We start from the raw sequence: 26,333 nt of genomic DNA, 5'->3' as shown, positions 1-26,333 counted from the left end.
TAATCTAAAAGACATATGGCATCTGACATTCTAAAAGGATTTCTAGGAACAAACACTGGGTAAGTTCCCAGACTTTGTATTTCCCAAAGTCAGCATAAGGTGCAATATTGCCCCTATTTTGAGCCCCCATCTGGTCACAGCTGCCTCTCTCTCCTCTCCATGTGCATCAAAATTGTCAGGGCTCTATGATTTAGGGGTACAAATTCTAACCTCAGTTCCTCAATGAGAAACTGGGAGCTGGACCTAAACAAATCAGAGTATTAACATTCCCCTGACCATGGTGGACAAAATAATCACATTCCATTTTTTTTAATTATTAGTTGGTCAAAACATTACATAGCTCTTGACATATCATATTTCATACATTTGATTCAAGTGGGTTATGAACTCCCATTTTTACCCCAAATACAGATTGCAGAATCACATCAGTTACACATCCACGTTTTTACATACTGCCATACTAGTGTCTGTTGTATTCTGTTGCCTTTCCTATCCTCTACTATCCCCCCTCCCCTCCTCAGATTCCATTTTGATAATTATATTGGAACTGTTCAAAAAAGATGTCACTCTTCTCCCTGAAGCATTATCTTGGGAAGAAACAAGCACAGAACTTCTGAAGCCTACTGTGAAGAAAGCATCCCAGCTGAAGAAAAAACAATGCAAAAGGATGCACAGCCAAGACAAGGAGACAGAAAAATTCACATCTTTTAGCCTCAGGATCCACATTGAAGCTGAGTTATAGCCAAGGACTTTTTAGCAGCAAGGAAACACTTCAAAAGAAAAAAGGAAATTGTGGGGAGCCATTCTCACACATGACTGGGCGACTCCCAGTTTGGGTCTGAGGCTTCTGGCTGTGTCGGAACTTTCCTGGCCCTCTCCTGATGAGAGAACCCGTTCGTGTGGGGGTGTGACTGACCACTGACCCCAGGGGCCCAATCACTGACCCTGACCTGGGAGTGCGGCCCCCCCTTCAACCTTCATTGGATGGAATTCTCCCCTGAATTTCTTGCTCCCCAATAAAAGGCTACTCCCTGGCGTGCTCTCTCTCTCTCTCTCCTGCTAGCCCTGAGTAACCCTTGCTGCCCTACCGGGTGGTTAGAAGTGGGAACCAGAGAGGAGAGCCGTCTCGGACCTGGTCATAGAAAAAGGTAACTGAGTCTGTGTGTTTATTTCGATCTCTGCTAGCTAACTTTTATGCCAAGAACCTCATTAATGAAACCATTGCACTGGCCTCATGGTGGAGGAAATAAAAATGGGTGAAATGCTTCAAAAGGTAGCCTAATAAAGATATCCAAATAACCAATAAGCATACCAAAAAGTACTCAAAATCATGATATATCAGGAAAGTGCATATTTCAACAACTACAACAACAACAAAACATACCATCACACACTCTGCTGAAGAGCTAAAGTTAGAAAGTGTGGGCCCAGTATGCGGAATAGCCAACACTCACATGCACTGTTGGGGACTTACTGGTGGAACCAACACTTTTGAAAATGACACCTATCTGAGGCTTGCCTCAATTACAGTCAGGATAACTTCATTAACCACAGCTCTACTCACTTTGGGGACCATGGCAGGCTTGTATAGACATCAATCCCATAAGCAGAGTGAAGGATGGGACTGGATTGTGAGCATGATGACAAAACTACACTTGAAGTCTATCCTATCATTCAATAATTGCATTCCCCACAAATAGCATATACCAAGAGAAATAAGAGCAACCAAATGACAAACCAGACATTATGTTGAGTAAAAGAAGCCAAACATGTAACAGTACATGTTGTAGTTTTAACATTTACTTGAAAAGTGAGAAAAAGCACACCAAATCAAGCATAAGAGTCAAAATCCTATTTCCTCTGTGGAGTGATTATTGAGAAAGGAGATAAATGAATTTCCTGGAATCCTGGACATGTGTCCACCAGGATGTATACATCTATGTGAAATTACATCAAGCTGTACACAACTTGCACATTAGTGTATGTATACCTTGATAAACAGTAAAAAGTGATTAAGGGAAATGGTATAGTTATGCTTTTAAGAGATAAAATATATTTTCTAAAATATTTTTAGTTGTTAATAGACCTTTATTTTATTCATTTATTTATATGCTATGCTGAGAATCAAACACAGTGCCTCATACATGCTAGGCAAATGCTCTACCACTAAGCCACAACACCACCCCTTAAATTACAATGTTTTAAAAAAGGGGAGGAGGAAGCAAAATGTACCTGAAATAGCTCATAGCACTCCTCTTCTCGCATAAAGGCAGTAAAATCTTCCCTGTCTGAAGGTATCAAATATAAATCCTCCTCTACCAAAATAGGATGACACCTATCTGAGGCTTGCCTAATTACAGTCAGGATAACTTCATTAACCACAGCTCTACTCACTTTTGGGACCATGGTAGGCTTGTATAGACATCAATCCCATAAGCAGAGTGAAGGATGGGACTGGACTGTGAGCATGATGACAATCCTTCCACAAACTGGTCAACTCTAACAGGGCAGTGAAAGTGCCAGAGGAAGTGCAATGAGAAGCAAAAATGCCAAAATGGCAATAACAGAGCTTGCCAGAGAAATCTAAGTTGTGATTGGCTAGGGTACAGGAGTTAATGGAGATGTTTGTGGAGGTGCAGCCCCTGAGGAGACTGAGGTCAAGCACTTAACATTCAGTTTTGAGCAAGTATGGATCAGTGAATTCAATACTCATAAAAATGAGCTGAAAACTGGGGCCCACAAGGTCCCTACTCATCTGTCTACCTATATCATGGTCCTAATAAGCAGGCAATTGTAGCTCCTTCCCTAAAGCCTTTCAAACTTCTTGCAAAGTTATTTTAGAAAACTTATTACCTAGGATTAGAAGTGATTTAGGGAAATGTGGTCCACAGCTATATCCAAATTAATATAACACACTTTATTAACTTAAAACATTAGATCAAAATTCCAGCCATGAGGGCTGGGGTTGTGGCTCAGTTGTCAAGTGCTTACCTAGCATGTATGAGACACTGGGTTCAATTCTCATCACCACATATAAATAAATAAAATAAAGATCCATCAACAACTTGAAAAAATTAAATTAACAAAGATTCCAGTCATGAACAAACATAAAGAATAAAACACAAAACAGCAAACAGATGAAACTATACTCTTTCAAGGCCTTTGTACTAATTAATTTCTACTAAAACTTTTTATTACACATGAAACGCTTTGATAGCAAACACTGATATTCTCAAAAACAGTTGGTACTCTTAGTTTAAAGGGAAGGGGGGAATTATTGGGTAGGCAGCTTGCAATATCCAGATGAAGAAGATGATGAAGGCAAAGATGAAGATGAAGAAGAAGAAGGCAAAGGCAAAGACGAAGACAAAGAAGAAGGTGCCCATTCTGTGAGTTCAAACTTAAACAACAATTAAAAAAAAAAAAAAAAATCACCATTTTCCTGCCTGCAAAAAAAAAAAAAAAAAATGCAGTTGAGACAGACTCAATGATATATGCCTGCACTCCCAAACTTAGGAGGCTATGGCAGAAGTCTAGGAGTTACAGGCCTGGACAACATAGCCAGACCCTGTCTCAGAGGAGAAGCATACACACATGTACACACACAATCTCCCAAGAGTCCAAAAGACTTTGTAATGGAAATAACATTTACATCTCAGCTAAAGAAACTCACCTGATACTCAAAAGTATGTCATAAAAGCTGACAAGGGAAACATATAACCTTAAATCTTCCTATCAGAAAATATTGAAAATCAATGACCCTCTAGAAGTCCACTTTAATGAGGCACTGATCTTCTCTTCTAGCTCAAATTTTGAATTTTCTTATACAAGTGTTGAGAGCCATAGCCAAGTCAAGATGGTGCCTGGCATTTTGCCAGGAGGAATGGTTTGAGAAGCAATGCCAGCGAGCTATTAAGATGATGAGGATTCCTTAATGACTGACTACTCTATCTAGATGATGTTAATTGAGTTAAGCTGTGTCTAACTATTAAGATGATGATGATTCCTTAATGACTGATTGCTGTAATTGGATGATGTTAATTGAGATAAGCTGTGTGTATTTAGTTGGGTATATATACCTCTGCTGTTCTGAATAAAGTGGCTCCTGCTGTTTCAACCTTCACAAGTTGCTTGTCGCCCCCCACCCCCAGCTACTTTGCACAGTCCAGCCAGACTGCGGCACAAGTTATGTTCAAAATCAATAGGCTTTACCATATAGCTTACAAACACAGGGTTTTGCTCAGTTGTCCTCAACTCTTCAAAAGAATGAGTGATAATCTCCTACTTTCTCACATTTATAGTGTCTCTACAGTATGAGACTTCACAAAATGAGACTTCACAAATTGCATTAGTTCAGAAAAAGTCTTGCAGAGATTCCCTTACTCCTTACATTTATATGTTGTCCCTTGTGTGAATTTTCACATGTCTTCGAAAGTAGGCTGGACCAATAAAGGCTTTCCCACATTTTTTACATTTATAAGGTTTCTCTCCAGTGTGAATTCTTGTATGTACTGTAAGATAGGAAGAACTAAAGAAGGCTTTCCCACATTCCTCACATTTATATGGTTTCTCTCCAGTATGGCTTCTCACATGTCTCCCAAAGGATGAGGGAGAACTGAAAGCTCTTCCACACTGCAGACATTCAAAGGGTTTTTCTCCAGTGTGCATTCTTGCATGTATAGTTAGGTATGAAGAATGTCGAAATGCCTTCCCACATACCTTACATTCATAGGGTTTTTCCTCAGAGTGGGTTCTCATGTGGATACTAAAAGGTGAGAAACGAATAAAGGCTTTCCCACATATTTTACATTCATAAGGTTTCTCTCCAGTGTGAGTTCTTCTATGTACTGTAAGATGGGAAGAACTAATGAAGGCTTTCCCACATTCCTCACACTCATAAGGCTTTTCTCCACTGTGAGTTCTTAGGTGTTCAGTGAGGGATGAGGAACGACTAAAGGCCTTCCCACACTCCTTACATTCATATTGCACCTTACCATTGTGATCTCTCACGTGTGTTTTAAAGGATGAGGGACAACTGAAGGCCTTCCCACATTCCTTACATTCATAGGGTTTCTCTCTGCTTTGATTGTTCACATGTGTGATCAGGGAAGTGGAAAGATAAAAGGCTTTTCCACATTCCAGACATTCAAAAGGTTTCTCTCCAGTGTGTTTTCTCATGTGGATACTTAAGGAGGAGGGGCAATTGTAGGCTTTCCCACATTCCTTACATTTATAGGGCTCCTCTCCGGTGTGTGTCCTCACATGTATAGTGAGTTTTGAGGATTCACTGAAGGCCTTCCCACACTCTTTACATTCATAAGGCTTCTCTCCTGTGTGAATTCTTATATGTCTTGTAAGATGAGAGGAATAGATAAAGGCCTTCCCACATTCCTTACATTCATATGGCTTATCTCCACTATGAATTCTTTTGTGTTTGGAGAGTGATGAGGAACAACTAAAGGCTTTCCCACATTCCTTACATTCATAGGGCTTATCTCCACTGTGAATTATTTTGTGTTCTGTAAGGTGGAAAGAACTACTGAAGGTTTTCCCACATTCCTTACATTCATACTTTGCCTTTTCACCATGAATTTTCATATGTGCTCTGAACATGGAGAAACAACTGAAGGTCTTTATACATTCCTTACATTCATATGGTTTTTCTTCAGTAGGAGTTTTCATATGCTTCTTAAAACAAGAAAGAAAATGGAAGGCTTTCCCACATTCCTTACACTGATAGGGTTTGTTTCCAGCATGAGATCTGGTGTGATTCTTAAGTGATGAATGAAACAGGAAGGACTTTCCACACTCATAGCATTCAAAGGATTTGACTTCAGTAGTTCTCTGGAGCATAAGATTTGAAATTTGTCCACGTTGATTTTCTTCATTGTATTCACAGATGTTCTCTACCACATGACTTTTAAAAATAAAAGACAGATTATTAGTAATAAAATTTATCATTTTCAGTAAATATGTATGCTTTCTGCCCCATCAACTTATAAGCTAAAAGTTCTCAAGAAGGCTCTTCCACAGCCAACATTGTAACTGAGCTTTTGACTTATATGATTTTTCTAATAATCTGTCAAACCAATCTATGTGTCAAACCTTCAATATCATTTGTAGGAAAAACTCTGTAGAAAAAATTCTTTGTGAAAGTACAATTTTTTTTCTATTTTGAATTTGAATCCTTTTCTTTCTTTTTTTAAATTTATTTTTTATTTGCATGTATTCCATTAGTTATACATGATAGCAGAATGCATTTTGATACATCATACATAAATGGAGTATAATTTCTCATTCTTCTGGTTATACAGGATGTAGAGTTACACTGGTCATGTAATCATATATGCACATAGGATAATAATGTCCAATTCATTCTACTATTATTCCCACACCCCCTCCCTTCCCCTCATTCTCCTCTAATTCAAAGTACCTCTATTCTTCCCAATCCGCCCCCCTCCATTGTGAATTAGCATCCACCTATCAGAGAAAACACTTGGCCTTTTTCTTTGCACCAGCTTCATCCATTTACTGGCAAATACCATGATTTCATTCTTATGAAAGCATAATTTTTGACCTAGGTTTATGTTGAAAATATGTTTCTTTTCAAAAAATATTTTTCAGGGCTGGGGATGTGGCTCAAGCGGTAGCTCGCTCGCCTGGCATGCGTGCGGCCCGGGTTCAATCCTCAGCACCACATACAAACAAAGATGTTGTGTACGCCGAGACTAAAAAATAAATATTAAAAAATTCTCTCTCTCTCTCTCTCTTTAAAAAAATATATTTTTCAGTTATAGATGGATGCAATATCTTTATTTCGTTTATTCATTTTTATGTGATGCTGAGGATTGAACCCAGTCCTCACATGTGGGAGGCAAGCACTCTGCCTGCCACTGAGCCACAACCCCAGCCCCAAAATAAATTTCTTAAATCTCAAAATTGTTTCCTGATGCACTATCTTCTCTTATATGAAGGGCACTCACCTTAAACCTTTCTCATGGCTTTTGTTCCAATCATCCACACCATGGGAGTCCTGGTTTTCATGTAAAATAGAGGAGCAGGAACCAATTCTTTTGAATCTCACTATTTTCTGTTCATTGGATATTTTTTCTCCATTGTTATCTTGAAGAGCAACTAATTCCTTAGTATTAAGTAGAGACTCAAAACCTGAAACAAAAAAATAAAACAAAGTTACCTATGAGCAAAGGAGTTTGAGCAGTGCAGCTGTTTCAGGACTTCATTATTAATAGGCACAAGGGTCAAAACTAAAACAGTTCATTAAAAAATATTTCCATGAAACCATAGTATGGTAATATTACCATAGTATGGTAACACATGCTTGTAATCCCAGCTACTTGGGAGGCTGAGGTAGGAGGTTCACAAGTTCAAGGAGAGCCTCAACAACTTAGACCCAGTCTCAAAATTAAAGAGGGTATGGGATATAGCTCAGTAGTTCCCCAGTGCTGAAAAATAAAAAATAGTTCTATGAAGATGACAGTGATAGTAACATGACCAGTAGAAATTACTGGGACCAGAGACATGAAAAATTGTGCTCCATATGAATCAAAATGCATTCTGCTATCATGTATAACAAATTAGAACAAATAAATGAATTTTTTTTTAAAAAAAGGTTATGTTAAAATTTTTCTGTTAACTTGATATTTCATATTAGTATAGAAAATATATTAAAAATTTTCATTAATAATTTTTAAAAAAATTATTAGGAGAGGAAAACAGAAAGGATAAAATACACATACCAAAAACAACCTTTAAAAAAGCAAATATGGATATCTTTGCTAAGAACAAGGAGAGTATGATAGGACAGATAAACAGTCAAAATAGTCCTCTGAGGCATCTGTGGATAATGAGCCTCCTCAGACAAAACAAACTTTTGCTTTATTTCTATTTTATTTTTTTCTCCTCCCAGGCCAGTTTCTCCCAAGGATTCTTGCCTTCCTGGTGCTGCTCAGTACAGATACCCTGGATAACTTCTGTCTTCACTGTCTGCAGTTCCTCCTCTTGTTCCCACTGGGAGATCAGATTGGGTGAGAGTAGTGGGTACCCTGCACACGAGGAAAGGGATATCATGAGGGAAAGCAATGAAGAATCACAAATATCTTTCCATAAGATTGGGTCAAACTTTGGTCCTCTGATACTTTAAAGATAGAGAAGGATGAGTTTAACTGAAACAAAATGTCAAATCCATTGAAGAAAAAAAAAGGCAAAGGAGGGAGGGAGAGGAAGGAAGAAAGAAAATAAAGATAGAGAAGGTTAAAGAAAAAGCTGAGACGTGGGAAGAAAGGCAGCCTCTAATGTGAAGAACTGATCTGAATCAGACATGGTGACACAAGCCTATAATCCCTTGGGTGGGATTGGGAGGCTGGAGGATCATGAAGTCAAGGCCAACCTCAGCAACTTAGCAAGATCCTGTTTCAAAGCAAAGAAAAACAAAATTTTAAAGGATTGGGGACATAGCTCAGGGTAAAGTGCCCCTAGGTGTTTAATTCCCAGCCCAAAAAAGACAAAGAAAGAAAGATTGATCGGGCTGGGATTGTAGTTCAGTGGTAGAGTACTTGCCTAGCATGTGCAAGGTGGTGAGATTGATCCTCAGCATTACATAAAAATAAATAAAATAAAGGTGTAAAAAATTATTAAAAAAAAAAAAGATTGACCTACATTCATAGTGCAACCTCAATATAATTATAAGCTGATCTGACACAGCCAGAATATTTTTTATTTTTTTTTTTAATATTTTTTTAGTTGTAGTTGGACACAATACCTTTATTTTATCAGGTTGAACAGGGTTTCACCAAAAGTCATGTCCAAATATATCAATGAAACAGAGTAGAGAGCACAGACACAGATCTACATAAGTAAAGTTGGCCCTCTATATTTGTGAATTCAAGCAACCATGGATAGAAAATACAATAGAAAAAAATTACATCTGTATTAAACATGTATTTTTTTGTGCTTATGACCAAATCAATACAGTACAAAAGTAATTATAAAATAGGATAGATAGTAAAACAGGCAGACAGATAAGAAAATGCACTCCGCCACACCCCCCCCCCCAAAAAAAAAAGAGAGAGACTTTAAATGAAGAGGCTATTTCACAAAACTAACCTACAGAAAACATTCCAAACATTACAGTCAACTTCTTTGTCCCGGGTGGCAGGAAAAAGGAGGTAGAGCCGACCTGAGTGAAGACTACAGACTCAAGGCCTAACTAATCAGAATGTCACAGACCAAACCAAGAGCCTTGGCACTTTTCCAATACTTGTTTAGCATAGGTGTTGACCAATAGTATTGGCACTTTTTGGAGACATGATTAGCATAGATACTGACTAACACCCTTAGTATCTTTCCAAGGCCTGATTAGCACAGATATTGATGAATGCCTCATCCAGTAGCTATTTAAGTCCCTAGACTAGTACACTTAAGAGGAAACCTACTCTCAGGTTCACCTCTCAGCCCCTGAGAGTTCTGCTTCTTTTCTTTTCAGTTATATAAATACTACACCTTCACTCTTGCCTTCTATTGTCTCTGGATTTGTCTTCAAATCTGTGAATAAGCACCTGGAAAAAAAAAAATGGCAGACAGCTGCTGAGGTCTGCCATTGAGAGCTACAACACACTGCTCAGTAATAGTGAAGAAGAGTCAGGTTCTGCCAGCTCTGACCCATGGAGCTGGCCAGACAGGCATTTCCCTGCTGTGATTAGTTGCAATACTAAAATGGGCTCTCTCAGCTGCAGAGGCATGTAACTTATGTGGACCTACAGACCAGCAGAGTGGAGAATCTGGTTTCATTTCAAACTCCAGTTTCAATTACATAGCACTTACATTTTGTCAGGAACTAAACATAATCAAGAGATAATGTAAAGTATATGAGAGCTTAGGCTGTATACCAGGGAATTTTAATTAAGAGATTTTGACCATCCACAGATGTAGGTCTCTGGGAAGATACTAGTATCAAATCCCTACAGACCAATCAATAACTATGTAGTCAACTGATCTTTGACAAAGAATTGACAGCAACACAATAGAGAAAAGATAGCCTTTTCCACAAATGCTGTTAGAACACTGGACATACCCACATAAAATAATGAATCTATGCCCTTCACAAACATTAATTTAAAATGGATCATAAATCTAAATGTAAAATATAAAACTAGAAAAATTGTACAAGATAGAAGGAGAAAATCTAGATGATGTTGGATTTAGCTATGACTTTTCTGATACTATATCAAAGGTATGATTGATGAGAAAGAGATTGATACAATACACCCCATTAAAATTAAAATTCCTGCTCTGTGAAAAATAATATCTACAGAAAGAAAAGATAAGCTATGCCTAAAAGAAGACATTTGCAAGAAATTTCTCTGGTAAGAGGTTGTTTCACAGAGATTTATCTGATAAGAAACTGTTCTCCTGTTCTTTACACAAAGAATGCTTTTAAAAAAAAAATATTTCTTAGTTGTATACAATACATTTTTTGTTTATTTTTAGGGCCTCGCATGTGTGAAGCGAGCGCTCTACCACTGAGCAACAACCCCAGCCAAGAAAGCTTTTCCTTTTTTTTACATATTTTTATTAGTATATTATCACATACATAATATTACAATTCACTTTGACACACCATACATGCATGGAATTAATGTGCTCCATCTCAATTCCCAGTACTTCTCCTTTCCTTTCCTTCCTCCCTCCCCCTGACCCCTTCCTCTTCTCTACTGGTTTTCCTTCTATTTACCTATTGTTTTAATTCCTGCTTTATAGATACACACAATGGTGAAAGTCACTGTGATATATTCCTATATGAGCACAGCACGATTTGGCCAGGTGCACTTTGCAGTCCCCTCTTTCCCTCTTCCTCCTTCCTTCCCATCTGCCCCCTACCTATCCTACCTTTTTATTTTCATGGGCTCCCTCTGCCTGTTTCCCTCTTATTTTGCTCAAGCTTCCACACACAAGAGAAAACATTGGACCCTTGGCTTTCTGAATATGGCTTATTTCACTTAACATGATATTTTCCATTTCCATCCATTTACCAGCAAATGCCATAATTTCATTCTTCTTTATAAAAGAATAAAAACCCATGTGCCAATTGCTGCTGCCTCTGATTCTACTGCTGCCAGCCTGAGGTCACCTGGAGGTCTTCTTTCTGGGCTGCTGCAGAAGCCACTGCTGTGCCCAGAGGTCACTTTACTGGGCACTACCTAGTTACCCCTGACTCAATTCTGATGCTACCTCCATGGTCGCTGCCGCTGAACCAGAAGTCTCCTGTTACTCAACCGCCACCTGCACCACTACCGCTATTGCTGCTACCTCTGATTTCTCTACTGCTAGACTGAGATCACCTGGAGGTGTTCTTTCTGGGTGCTGCTGCAACAGAAGAAACTGTGGATGCAACTGAAGCCCACATTGCTGCTGACCCCTGGAGATCACCTAGTGACGCTGCCCCGACAGCTGCTGTTGTAATTGCCAATGCAGCCGCCACTACTGCTGCTACCACGGCCTAGAGGACTACTGCAGGGGAGATTCCAGGTTGGGTTGCATGTGGCTGCACCCATTTTGGGATACCAGCTAGGGCTTGGGACCTGGGTGCTAGCAGGTTTACCACCACAAGACCCTCTGGGGACTCCAATCAGGACCTGCAGGTCCAGTTTTGGGGTACTTGTGGGTTTGGAGGACCCTGGGGTCTTCCTGCTGAGAGTGCTAGTGGCCTGGGTATTGCTGCTGCATCTGTTGCTGTTGCTCGTTTGCATGAGTGTATTCCTGGTGGTCTCTCTGCAAGTAGGAGCAGCATTGAGATCTTGGGACTACAAATGGCAGAGCCTGAGGTATTTGAAACCCAAGTTTGTAGGCTAGAGACTAGGTTTGCAAGGGCTGATCTGGGTTTGGTAATCCCAAGAGACGTCAGAGTCAGAGCTGAGAAACTGTTGAACACTGACAGAGACAGTCTGACTTTCCAAAAAGATTTATTTTACTTTTTATTCACTAAACTCTCTACCATATTTGGGAAAGGATGCTTTTTATGCTATTTTCTTTCCAACTTCTCTCCAATCAACAGCCAATCTCTGTCGGCTCCTCTTCCACTCTTCCTGTGAATTTTTACTTCTACCTTCTCTCTTCCTCCCTCACAAATATTACATACTACACTACTCCGCACTCTCATCCACCCTTTGAAATTGTAAACCATTTTAACAAAATTTCTGTTTATACTATAGATAGTTATTAAATTCATCATTTTGGTTTAATGCGAGGAAGCAGTAGTTGCCTTAGTGGGAGCTATTAGGTTTAAGGCTACATATTATATGCTGAATAATATTGATATTGGTCTCACCATTAAAGGTGAGACTCTGGAAACCTTCAGACACCTAGGAACTATAAGTCTACAGGGTAGATTTTATGCTGCCTTAGATCCATACTTTTAGATGAGAAAACACACTAACAACATAAAAAAACAAGGATATAAAGAGCCCCAAACAAACCAAGATGCTTCAACAACAGAAGCCGCTGATAACACAGTAAAAAACATGTCCAAGGAGTTCAGATTGCATATAGTTAAATTGATATGTGAAATAAAGGGCAGTATGAGGAGTGAAATTAAAGAACATACAAGAAGTGAAAGACTACTTCAATAAAGAGAGATCATGAAAAAAAAAAAAAAAGCAGAAATCCTTAAAATGAAGGAATCAGTAAACCAAATTATAAATTCAATAAAAAGCATCACCAATAGAGTAGATCACTAGGAAGACAGAACCTCAGACAATGAAGAAAAAATATATAATCTTAAAAGTAGAGTTGCCCATGAAGAGAAGATGGTAAGAAACCATGAACAGAACATCCAAGAATTATGGGATAACATGAAAAGACCAGATTTAAGAGTTATTGGAATAGATGAAGGAGCAGAGATACAAACCAAAGGAATGCATAATTTTTAAATGATATAATAGTAAAAACTTTCCTCAATCTAAAGAATGGAACAGAATAATCAAATACAAGAGGCTTGTAGGACCCCCAAATGTACAAAATTACAGCATACCCACACCAAGACACATTATACTAGAATGACTAACACAGAGAATAAAGATAAAAATCTTAAAGGCATGAGAGAAAAAAAATCAAATTACATATAGAGGGAAAGTGATTCAGATCTCAACTGATTTTTCAGCCCAGAACCTCAAAGCTAGAAGGTCCTGGAATAATATATTTCAAGCTCTGAAAGAAAATGGATGCCAACCAATAATTTTGTATCCAGCAAAATTAAGTTTCAGATTTGAAGATGAAATTAAAACATTCCATAATAAACAAAAATTAAAAGAATTCACAATTAGAAAGTCTATATTACAGCACATTCTCAACAAAATATTTCATGAGGATGAAGTGGGGAAAAGAAAGTGAAAACCAGCAAAGGGAGGATCTACACTAAAACAACACTCAACCAAATGAGAATCTAAGATAAATCAAAAACCAGAAAAAAAATCAAAATTATAGGGAATACAAAATCAGATCACAATAATAACCTCGAATGTTAATGGCCTAAACTCATCTATCAAAAGACATAGAGTGGCAGATTTTATTAAAAAGCAAGACCCACAATATGCTGTCTTCAAGAGACTCACCTCATGAGCAAAGACATCCACAGGCTGAAGGTGAAAGGATGGGGAAAACCTTATCACTCAAATGGATTGTATAAACAAGCAGAGGTTTCCATTCTCATTTCAGATAAGTAGACTTCAAACCAAAGTTAATCAGAAGAGATTATATATACTTTCCTTGAGAGGACATTTCATACCTCTTAAGGAATATATATATATATAAGAAGGATATAACAATTACAAATATTCATGCCCCAAACAATGGAGCACCTATGTACATCAAACAAATGCTTCTCAATTTCAAGAGTCAAATAGACCACAATACAGTAATACTGGGTGACATTAACATACCTCTCTCACTATGGGCCAGATCTTCCAAAACAAAAACTAAATAAGGAAACTATAGAACTAAATAACACAATAATTTAGACTTAACAGACATATACAGAATATTTCATCGAACAACGAGCAAATATACTTTCTTCTCAGCAGCACATGGCTCCTTCTCTAAAACAGACTATAGCTTATGCCACAAAGCAAATCTTAGTAAATACAAAAAAAAAAAAAAAAAAAAAAAAAAACAGATAATATCTTGCATTCTATGAGACCACATGGAATAAAATTAGAAATCAACAATAAAATAAAAATAGAAGTAACAAATGGAGACTAAATAATACACAATTGAATGATGATGTATAGTAGAAGAAATCAAGAATGAAATAAAAAATTCTTAGAGGTAAATGAGAACACTGATAATCATATCAAAATCTCTGTAACACTATGAAGACAGTACTCAGAGGAAAGTTTATTGCATTGAGCACATTCATTAAAAAAATAAAAAGTCAACAAATAAATCACCTAACACTACATCTCAAAGCCCTAGGAAAAGAAAAACAAATCAACACCAAAAGCAGTAGAAGACAGGAAATAATTAAAATCAGAGCTGAAATTAATGAAATTGAAACAATTGGAAAAACTGACAAAACATAAAGTTGGAGTTCTTTGAAAAAATAAATAAAATAGATAAACCCCTGGCCATGCTAACAAAGAGAAAACTCCAAATTACTAAAATACAAGATGAAGAAGCAAATATCACAATGGACACATCTGAAACACAGAAGATAATTAGAAACTATTTTGAAAATTTATACTCTAATAAAATAGAATATTAGAGATATCAACAAATTTCTAATGATATGTGACCGACCCAAACTGAATGATGAGGTCATACATGCTTTAAATAGATCAATTTCAAGTAATAAAATAGAAAACACCATCAAAAGCCTACTAACCAAGAAAAGCCCAGACCAGATGGACTCTCAGCTGAGTTCTACCAGACTTTCAAAGAAGAATGAATACGAATACTCTTCAAAGTATTCCATGAAATAGATAAGGAGGGAACCCTTCCAAACTCATTCTATGAGGCCAATATCACTCTGATACCAAAACCAGACAAAGACACATCAAAGAAAGAAAATTTCAGACCAATATTCCTGATGAACATAGATGCAAAAGTTCTCAATAAAATTCTGGCAAATCACATACAAAAACATATTTAAAAGACAGTGCACCACGATCAAGTGGGATTCATCCGAGAGATGCAAGGTTTGTTCCGTATACAGAAATCAATAAATGTAATTCATTATATTAATATACTTAAAAACAAGAATCATATGATCATCTCAATAGATGCAGAAAAACCATTTGACAAAATACAGTACATTTTCATGCTCAGAACAATAGAAAAACTAGAGATAATAGGAACATATGTCAACATTGTAAAAGCTATATAGGCTAAACCCAAGGCCAGCATCATTCTAAATGGAGAAAAATTGAAAGTATTCCCACTAAAAACTGGAACAAGACAAGGATGTCCTCTTTCACCACTTCTATTCAACATCCTGGAAACTCTAGCCAGAGCAATTAGATAAAAGAAAGAAATTAAAGAAATACAAATAGATAAAGAAGAATTATCACTATTTGTTGATGACATGATTCTATATCTAGAAGATCAAATAAATTTACTAGAAAAATTCTAGAATAAGTGAATTCAGCAAAGTAGCAGGATATAAAATCAACACTCCTAAGTCAAAACACATTCCTATATATCATCAATGAATCCACTGAAAGAAAATTAGAAAAACTAACCTATTCACAATACCCCCCGTCAAAAAAACAGGGAATCAATCTAACAAAAGACCTCTACCATGAAAACCATAGACCACTAAAGAAAGAAATTGAAGAAAATTTCAGCAGATGAAAAGATCTACCATGATCCTAGACGGGCAGAATTAATATTGTCAAAATGGCCTTACTACCAAAAAAATTATTCAGATTCAATACAATTCCTATTAAAATCCCAATTACATTCTTCATAGAAATAGAAAAAAGCATTCATGAAATTTATTTGGAAAAATAAGAGACCCAGAATATCTAAAGCAATCATTAGCAAGAAAAGTGAAGCAGGAGGCATCACAATACCAGATCTTAAACTATACTACACAGCTATAGTAACAAAAAACAGCAGGGTATTGGCACCAAAATGGACTTGTAGACCAATGATACAGAATAGAGGACACAGAGACAAACCCACATAAATACAGTTATCTCCTACTAGACAAGAATGCCAAAAACAATCACTGGAGAAAAGATAGCCTGTTCAACAAATGGTACGGCAACACTGGAAATCCATATGTAGCATAATGAAATTAAACCTTTATCTCTCACCCTGCGCAAAAAATCAACTCAAAGTAGATAAAAAACTTAGGCATAGGGTCTCTGTTCTAGTGAACAGAGACTAGACTCCTAAAATGCAAGAGTCTTTAACAAGACTCCTAAAATGCAAGAAGCAAAGTCAAAATAATCAACAAATGGGATGGATTCAAATTAGAAAGCTTCTTCTCTCAAAGGAAACAATTAATAACATGAACAGAGAGCCTACAGAGTGGGAGAAAATCTTTACCACATGCAACTCCAATAAAGCATTAATCTCTATAATATATAAAGAACTCAAAAAACTTGACACCAAAAAAATAAATAACCCAATCAATAAATGGGCTAAGGAACTGAATAGACACTTCACAGAAGAAGAAACACAATCAATCAACAATTTGCATTTCTTCTTCTTTTTTTTTTTAACAAATAATCTTTTTTTTTAATATATTTATTTTATTTATTTATTTTTATGTGGTGCTGAGAATCGAAACCAGGGCCTCACACGTGCTAGGTGAGCTCTCTACCGCTGAACCACAATCCCAGCCCACATTTCTTCTTTTGAAAAATCTGTTTAGTCCCTTTTGCCCATTTCATGACTGGGTTATTTGGTTTTTGTTTGCTTTGGATTTTTTGTTTGTTTTTTTTTGTTCTGTTGTTGAATTTTTTTGTTCCTTGTATATTCTGGATGTTAATCCCCTGTCAGAGGAGTAGATGGAAAAGATTTTCTTTCATCCTGAAGGCTGTCTCTTCGCACTTAATCATTTCTTTTGCTGCGTTATACAAAGAAGTCTTAAAGATCAATAATAAAAGAACAAAAAAATACCATAAAAATATAGCCAAAGACCTAAACAAACACTTAAACAAGTACAGACAAATGGCAAGTAAAAAAGTAAAAGTACGCTCCACATCCTAAAATCATTCAGGAAAAACAAAACAGTGACACACCTGTACACGCCTTTTTGAACAGCCAAAATCCAGAAAATTGACAATACCAAATATTGGCAAAAATGTAGAGAAACTGGAACTCTCATTCATTCTTGACGGGAATGCAAAATGGTACAGCTACTTACGAAGACAATCTGGTGGTTTCTTATAAAATTAAAAATACGCTTACCATGGGGCTGGGGCTAGCGCTCACCTAGCACATGTGAGGCGCTGGGTTCAAACCTCAGTACCACATAAAAATAAATAAAGATATTGTGTTCATCTAAAAAATAAATATTAAAAAAAAAAACTCTTACCATATGATCCAGCAATTAAATTGTGTCCCTTGGCATTCATCCAAGGAGTCAAAACTGCACACAAAAGGCTACACATGTTTATGAGAGCATAATTCATACTTGTCAAAACCTGAAAGCATCCAAGATGCCCTTTAGTAAACGGGATGATAAATAAACTGTGGCACATCTATACTACATAATATTATTCAACAATAAAAGGAAAATCATAAAAAGACATAAAGGAAACTTAAATGCACATTACCGAGTGAAATAGGCCAATCTGAACAAGCTACATACTATATAAATTCCAAAATTATGACATTCCACAAAAGATAAAAAATATACAGATGATATAAAGACCAGAGGCTGCCAAAGGGATAAGAGAGAGTAAGGGATAAAAAAGTGAGAGCACAGAAAATTTTTATGGGAATAAAACTACTCTATATATTACTATGATGGTACATGTCATTGTACATTTGCCCAAAGCCATACAATGTACAACACCACACATGAACCTTAATATAGGCTATGGACTCTAGTTAATGATGAAGATGTGTCAATGTACATTCAGCATTTGTAAATTAAACATGGACCATTCTGGTGAAAGATGTTCATAGTGAAAGAGGCTGTCTGTGTTGTGAGGATGTTAGTTGTTAGAAATCTCTCTACCTTCCACTTAATTTTGCTTTGAAACTGAAAATGCTCTAAAAATTAAAGCCTGTTACTCTGGGGCATGGTGGTGCACACCTATAACTCCAGGTATTCAGGAGGATGAGACAGGAAGATCCCAAATTTGAAGCCAACTTGAGCAACTTAGCAAGACATTTTCTCAAAATAAAAAAAGAGCTGGGGATTTAGCTCAGTGATAGAGAGCCCCTGGGTTAAATTCTCAGTACCACATAAACACACACATACATATGTGCATACATACAAATGTACATACACACATACATTTTTTTAAAGCCTATTTTGAAAATGTTCACCCATACTCAGAATGTTGCCTTATATGGAAACAAGGTCTTTGTCAATATAGTAAAGTTAAGATGAGGTTATTCTGGATTAAGATGGACCCTAAATTCAATGACTGATGTCCCTATATGGACAGAGATTAGAAATAGGTACTACCACAGGGAAGGTAATGGTGGAGGCAGAGACTGGAGTGATATATCTATAAACAAAAAGGACTGCCAGAAAACACCAGAAGCTAGAAAGAGACAGGGAGGGACTTTTTCCTTAGAGCCTTTAGAAAGAATATAGCTCTGCTGACACCTGATTTCACACTCCCAGATGCCAGAAATATGAAAGAATAAAAATTTCTATACTTTTTACCCACCAGTTTATAGTACTTGTTCATAAAGAGTCTAAGAAACCAATATAATCTACCCCTAGACTCATCTCTAAATCATCCAAAAAGCACAGATTCTCTAATAGGTACTTTCTAATGCCCTCTTACTAAGATGCCCCTCGACTCCCCATGGGTATGTTCTCCCATGACTGCAAAATAAACCCCATTTGTTTAACTTACAGGTGTGCTCCTAGTGCTCTCTGGGTAAAGGGCATTCACAGCAGTAGAATCTTCAAAGGTCTCAAATCACAAACTCTCCCTGTGCCCCTCAATCACCACACATTCAATACTTAATAATCCTCAAGGCTTTCAACCACAAAAAGAAAAAGAAAAACAAGTTTAATATGCCCGTGTTCATTTTCATGAAGAAGCCTCCAGATCGTAAGCACCCTGTGGTCAGTGACCACGTTTGTCTTATTTACCAAGTACTCCCACTCCTCAGCACAGATCCTGGAACAAGGTCAACTAGTAGATAAAATTGTTTTCTAAACCACTACATGAACCAACATTGCCAATCTTACCTAGTGAGACCAGGTTCTGGAAGGTTTCCAGCATCACATCTCTGTAGAGGCTCCTCTGAGCAAGATCCAGCAAAGCCCACTCCTGCTGGGTAAAGTCCACAGCCACATCCTCAAAGGTCACCGAGTCCTAAAAGATGCCACAAATTCTGTTCAGAAAGGTACAATTCCTCCAGTGTGTGTGAGATGGTGGGTGAGACTGACAGCACTGGGGACCTGAGAATCAATTCAGGGGAAATTCAGAAGATTCTGTGGTCTCCCCAAGTCTATGGCAGGACTCCGTCAGCAGATCTCTTTCCCTTTCTACACACACAGAAAATCCTGTCTAAAAGCCAAAATACTTCTAAAATACTACATTAGTCTCTTTGCAGTTGATGGTAATGAAATAAGAAAAAAAAAAAATCAAAGTTATTTTCCTTCGAACCTGCACAGAACATTTTTCACACACATCAAGCAGTTCTCCAACAGACACTAGCTAGGTTTCCTGTTATTCAATAACATTCTTACACTATCTACATGGACAGCTTCTTCCCACAGGTTGAGGGCTCAGTCCCAAAAAACTTCCCCATACTTTAAACAACATAACAACTAGTACATTGTCATTTATACTTCTGACCAAATGGCTACATCTCAGGGTCCCCACTGTACCCTCCTTGAGTTGGCTAATATGCTGGGATGGCTTACAGAATCTAAGCAAACACTTCCTTGTGCTTATGGTTTGTTATAAATACAGAGAACTATCCAGATAAAGAAATATATATGGCATAGCAGGGTAGGAAAAGTTGCAGAACTTCCATGCCTATTGGGGTGCCTCGTACCAGGAACCTCTACATATTCAGCTATACAGAAGCTCCCTAAATTCATTCTTTTTGGGTTCTCACAGAGGCTTTACTAGAAAGCATGACTGATTTAAATTAGCAATTTAAATAATCAATTTAACCTTCAGTACCTCTCAACTTCAAGGTTAGGGAATAGGGCTGAAGAGTCAAGCATACTTTAGTTCTTCTTGACCAGCACTCATCCTGAGGCTATCTGTCCTGGTCACCAGTCATCATACAAAGCTACTCTTATCACTCCAGACATTTGAAGGATTTTAGGAACTCTATGCCAGGATATGGGACCAAGACCACATATTGTACAATATTATATTATTCCTTATTCAGAAATTCTTCCTTATTCAAGAATAACTTCACCTGCTACTTTATTCCTATTAAGGCATTGAGCACAACATCAAACTCAGGTTTAAATCTTGATGAGGTTTTAATGAATGAAAACAGAGAGAGTGAATGGGAACTCCCCTCCCCCCCCCCCCAATCCTGAGAGGCCCAAGAGCCTGCACATCTATCAAGTCAGGCCCACAGCTGGCTCCGTTTTATAGTATTGTGGCCTGGGCTCACCAAACTATAACACATGCACTTACTCTAGCCTATCACATACTATGTAAGTAAAGTTTTATTGCAATACAATAAAACATTTGTTTATGTTCCTCTATGAATATTTTTTGTATTAAAATAATAATTTCCTTGTAATAGAAATTCTATGACCTTCAAAACCTAATACTTACCATGTGATCCAAAAAAAAAAAAAAAGAAGCAGATTGCTAACCTGTGCTCCAAAATAGCAACAGGATATCAAATGAAATAGAAATATTCTTTTAGAGCATTATACCTGTTAGAGTCTGTAAACAAGTCTGGATGGCACCTGGAAAAATGCCAGAGGGAGTGGTTTTTGAAGTAATGCCAGCGAGCCATTAAGTGTGGAGATTTCTTATTGGTTGACTGCTGTATCTAGTTTATGTTAATTAAGATAAGCTGTGTGGAATGTATAAATACCCCTCCTGTCCTACAATAAACGGCTTCCACTCCTGCTGTATCAATCTACACAAGTTGTTCGTCACCCCCAGGTTATTTTGCTGCAGCCGGACTGCGGCAATACCTTTTACTTACCTGCATCATACTTTTCTGTAACCCAACACTTATTCTTTCTTCCTCCATGTCACCTTCATAAAGAAAAGTAAGACATTGAGAAGTTATAGGTAAGACAGAAGCTGACATGGGAATCCAACCCTCTAGAGAATTCCCATACTCATGAGCCTGGATATTGCAGCACATCAATTACCAGTGACAACTCAAAACACAAACGATGACTCCCAAGTAAATACAAACTGAACTTGTGTAACACTGGAAGAATCCTTTCTTCCCTAGAGATACAAAACAACACTCTTATCCTTGTCAATGATACAAAAGAGGTTAATAGTAACATTTTATTAGTAAATTAACTCAAGTCTTAAGAACATCTGGCTGTCCATTTCCCCATAAAAAAAAGCATAAAATGTATCAAGTGGTGCCTTCAACCCTAAAAATATATATTCCCTGACTCATATCTAAGAAAGCACTAATTTACTTAAACACTAGGCTTCTTGGGGCTCCTTGACCAACATTTTTACTTGTTTACCATTTTACAGGATAATAGGGATTACTACAAAGTCCTGAACACTGCTGTCATCCCAACCCCACCCAATGGGCTCCACAAAACCTAATTTCTGAGAAAGAGAATCAACCTATTTGTTATGGTTTGAATCTGGGATATCTTTCAAAGCCTCTGTGTTGAAGGCTTGGTCTCCAGTGCTGCAGTGTTCAGAGTTTGGGCTTGGGGGAAGCAACTGGATTATAAGGGGTCTGACTTCATTGGTGGATTAATCCATTTTATAGATTGTTTGAATGGACTACTGGGAGGTAACAGGAACTATAAGAGGTAGAATCTAGAAGAGCTGAGAAAGAGGAAAAGGAAGAAGTAGTGGAGGTGGTGGAGGTGGCGGTGGTGGTGGATGGTGATATTAGTGGTAGAAGAGGAGGAGGAGGAGAAGGAAGAAAATTTCATTGTATCCAGTCATTAAAAGAATCATATTTAAAACATGCACAAGGAAACAGAAGTTGCAAATTGTTTTACAGAAAGTTTCACAAAATAAGTAGGAAATTCATAATTCCAGTGTACAGAGGGAAGGTAATTTCCTACTTCCAACACCAGAAGGGTACAACTAAAAAATATGCCAGATCACATACAAAGTACAAATAATACAAAAGTATTGGTAAGCATTGAGAAATGAACAATAAGTATAAATCACAATTTAAGTTCATTTCATCCTAGGAATGACGGATGCTTAAAAACTGAATCACCAAAAAAAAAAAAAAAAAAAGAAAAGAAAGAAAGAAAGAAAAAAAGAATAAAACTGAACCACTGGAACTCAGTGGTACAGTGCCTTACTAGTGTTGAGTCCTTGGATTAAATCCCAGCACCACAAGAATAAAATAAAGAAAAACTGAATCACTGATTAATGAAATTCACAGTATTCATAGAAAGGTTATTTGACATATTCTCTTAGACACAAAGAAATGACTAATCTATTTCAGTGTACATTGCTAATAATAATTTAGCCCATTAGAAAGGAAAAGATTTTATAGGTTACAAAATGCAAACATTCTATTTAATAGGGAAATACTGATTAATTTTCTCTGAAATCAGGAACAAGGCAAGAATGAAAATTATATGCTAATCTCCATTCAGCCGGGAGTACTGGCAAGTGCAGTAATTAGAAAAAAAAAAAAAATGGAAAACACAAATATTTAGGAGAAAAAAAAAATCAAACTGGAACATTTTCTGTGCAAAATTTAAAGAATCTATAAATAAGTGGCCAAGCTTTTTTTTTTTTTTTTTTTTCTCCCTGCATTTTGCAGTACTAGGGATTGAAGCCAGGGGCCCTCTACCACTGAAGCACACCCCCTGGTCCTTCCAATCTTTTGTGTAGAGATAGGGCCTGCCTATATTGCTCAGGCTGCCCTTGAACTTGAGATCAAGTTCTACCTCAGCCCCGAGTAGCTGGGATTACAGGCATACACCACTGCGCCAGGCTAAAATGTATCACTTTATTGAGGATGAAATGCACTTGCCCAGCAGATCAGCTCCCTCTTGTGTATCTGAATGCAATGTGTCAAACACGCCCCAGGCCCCCCGGGGAACTCTCAGACCAGCGCTAGACAGTGAGCGAGGCCCAGGGGCAACGGGCCGAGCTCACCCCACGCAGGGTGTGTGCAGACCAGCAGACCCGCACGAGGATCCGGACCGGGACCCCGACGCGGGCGAGGCCTCTGCTCTCCGCAGGGAGAGGTCGCGGGGCTCTCCAGTTCAGGCCTGCAGGAGACGCGCCCGCCGCTGACGCAGCCCGGAGTCCCGATGCAGTCACCGGGACGAGCGCGGCGCCGGCGGAGCCTACGGAACTCTGGGCCGCGGGGCAGAAGGGGGCCCGGGGAAGGCGGACCAGAGTAATCCAGCCTTCCGCCTCCCGCGGCCCATACCTGGATGGCGCGGGGCGGGACGGATAGGATGCGGCGGCGGACGACAGGAAGCCAGCCTTCCGCCTCCCGCGGCCCATACCTGGATGGCGCGGGGCCGGACGGATAGGATGCGGCGGCGGACAGGAAGCCAGCCTTCCGCCTCCCGCTGCCCATACCTGGATGGCTCCCGCCGGGAAGGATAGAATGCGGACTGAGGCAAAAATATATCTCAGATGCGGGCTGCAGCGTAAAGTGTCATGGCGGCCACAGGCACACACTGAGCTACCTCGCGCGTGCGCAGACACGCTCTTCTGCCGCCTGCTACCCCCCTCCCCATTCTGAGAAACGCTCTGCGTAAGGGGCGGGGCTTCAGGAGCTGGGCCTGGCCCGGAGGCCACGTGGTTAGGTCCTTCTGTCTGGAAACCTTGCTGAACTTTAATATCTGTAAGTTCGTTATTTTGAACTTAAATATAAATAATATTTCCTGTGCATTTTTGTTATTATAATATTCATAAGTCGTTTATTTTTCTTCTTCTTTGTGCAGGGCCTCCTAACTGTAAGTCAGATAAGAAATAAGGTATTCATGTCTTGGTTAATAATAATCACCAAGGTTCCCATGTTAGCTGTAGTTTGTGGCTTTTATCAAGTCCTGTTTTGAATCTGCTTTGTGAAGACATTTTATCAGTAGTTTTGATAAATATTATACAATGTATATGAAACTATTAAGTTCATAATAGTTTACTCCAACTTGATTTATGATGTCATGTCTGTAAGAAACAGACTCTCCTGTCCAAACCTAAAGAATAGATTAAGAAACAAAAGGTATAGCCAAAAAAAGCAAGGAATGTGATTTTCCTGTCCCCCAAGGCCAGGTAGGGCTGAAGGCAGATTGCTTTTTAGCAAAGAAAGCATATGGAGAATCAGTACAGAGAACTCATTTTATAGAATTATTTTCTTAACCTTGTGTTCCCACCATCTTCATCTATTTGTCCCTTTACACCTTACATCTAAGTCTGTCTGTCCCCTTGATATAGGACAGATGTGACTGGACACCAGAAATCAGGTTTATTTTAGCTCCAACAGTCTAGAGGAGGCTAACATCTAAAAAGCTTTGGACCCTGAATCTGAAAATTCTTTTAGATTTATACTCAGTGGGGTGGTTACATGTCACTGGGTGGGTACATAACAGTCACTCTTTGTCCCACATTTTTAGGCTAGACAGAGGTTTCACAAATTTTGTATGCAAACCTGGCATTTATAAGAAAGAGGAAGCTACAAACCACAGAAATTTTTGCTAATATCCTATTGACACCCTTTGTAAAATTCTTTCTGACAAGAAAAGAAGCTTAATTATGGCAAGGGTCTTTTGGATGGGGGTAACTGGTCTGCCAAGGAACATGATGGTGGCTCTAGGTAGACATGAACAGTGTTTAAAGGGTTAATTCTATATATAGTGAAGAATATGGAAAACAGCATCTCCCTAGAAAAGGGAAATGACAACCCCCAGGGCTGAGGGAGGACAATGGGTCCTGGGAGAGAAAAGGCAAACAAAGTGCCTTGTGCTCTCTGGTCTTTCCTCCTTTCCCAGTATCCTGGAGGGGAAGGCAAACAAATGGGCTCTGGGCTCTGGATTATTATCCCAGTAACAATGAGTTTCAAGCTTTTACAACTGTTTTCCTGACTTAGATTTTTAACCTGCACAACTAGTTTCCTGACTATTCAGCCAACATGTCCCAAGTCTCTCATGATTAAGTCACACGAAATCTTCTGCTATGATTAACTCTCATTAAGATCTATAAAAAACAGACCTCTCCTTTAACCAGTCACCATTTTCTCCCCTGAAAATGTGCCATTCCACTATTGCTTAATAAAAGACAGCTTGCTGAGCTGAGGTCCACTCCTGTTTTCAGTTATTTTTGCTTACATGAGCCTACATGCTAACTCTCAGCATGTCTTTCTTTGAAACAATTCACACAAGGCCATTCTAACTCAGCTGTGTTTTAAAAATAATAACAGTATTTGGGCTGGGGTTGTGGCTCAGTGGTAAAGCTCTTGCCTAGCATGTGCGAGGCACTAGGTTCAATTCTCAGCCCCACATAAAAATAAACATGAAAAATACAATCTGTTAATAAAAAGATTGCAGTATTTACAATCCTTGACTAAGGAGCTTATTGTTTTCAGGATGTTCTGGTTCTTGTCCTGATAGGCTATGATTCTGCCTATCCAGGGAACAGAGGGTTTTTAAACAGGTGATTAAAAGGCTACTCTCCACATTTACCCTGATGTAATTCATTTGTTAATTTGAGAGATAACCATTTCTTAAATCTTCTGGTTCCATCCCCAGAGATCTATTTACTTCATTCCTGTAATTGATGTGTGCTCAAGGACAGATAACTGGGCCTAGGATAGGAAAAGGGTAAACCTGTTTCCCCAGAAGTTAGGAAAGGGAAAAGGGAGAAGAGAAAAAAAGAAAGTCAGCTTTAAAATAAGCCTCATTGGAAAAGCAATAAGGGATATATTCAAAACATGACATGGACCACTGTCACATTCTTTTATCTAGGGCTGAAGAGCACAGGCCCAAAACTCCTTTACTAATAAGAAAA

The 26,333-nt window shown here is 38.2% G+C and overlaps 1 protein-coding gene across 4 annotated transcripts; it reads right to left on the bottom strand.

The window, feature by feature from the left end:
- Nucleotides 1–293: 293 nt before the first annotated feature.
- Nucleotides 294–23,993, bottom strand: LOC143394722 (uncharacterized). Of its 4 annotated transcripts, none has more exons than XM_076849377.2 (6): nt 23,907–23,993; nt 21,346–21,398; nt 19,403–19,529; nt 7,953–8,063; nt 6,984–7,167; nt 294–5,917 (listed from the first exon to the last, which is right to left on the bottom strand). In XM_076849377.2, exons 2-6 carry the CDS (start codon nt 21,391–21,393, stop codon nt 4,393–4,395), a joined length of 1,995 nt encoding a protein of 664 aa, XP_076705492.2. In that variant the 5' UTR covers nt 21,394–21,398; nt 23,907–23,993; the 3' UTR covers nt 294–4,392. The 4 variants fall into 4 exon arrangements, with proteins under 4 accessions (XP_076705492.2, XP_076705497.2, XP_076705502.2 ...); XM_076849382.2 differs by lacking the exon at nt 23,907–23,993 and adding an exon at nt 23,831–23,905; XM_076849387.2 differs by lacking the exon at nt 23,907–23,993 and adding an exon at nt 23,752–23,791.
- Between the last annotated feature and the right edge of the window lie 2,340 nt (nt 23,994–26,333).

This window comes from Callospermophilus lateralis, chromosome 1 (genome assembly GCF_048772815.1).
Source record: "Callospermophilus lateralis isolate mCalLat2 chromosome 1, mCalLat2.hap1, whole genome shotgun sequence".
NCBI classification, from domain to species: Eukaryota; Metazoa; Chordata; class Mammalia; order Rodentia; family Sciuridae; genus Callospermophilus; species Callospermophilus lateralis.
This window is presented reverse-complemented; position numbering and strand designations above follow the sequence as displayed.

What these genes read in the sequence shown, in the direction of transcription:
- LOC143394722 (XM_076849377.2), bottom strand. Translation starts at nt 21,393, where the DNA reads ATGGAGGAAGAAAGAATAAGTGTTGGGTTACAGAAAAGTATGATGCAG. An exon ending in TACAGAAAAGTATGATGCAG is followed by an intron (nt 19,530 to 21,345) that starts GTAAGTAAAAGG and finishes GGCATCTTTTAG; the next exon opens with GACTCGGTGACCTTTGAGGA. An exon ending in CCAGAACCTGGTCTCACTAG is followed by an intron (nt 8,064 to 19,402) that starts GTAAGATTGGCA and finishes CCTCGTGTGCAG; the next exon opens with GGTACCCACTACTCTCACCC.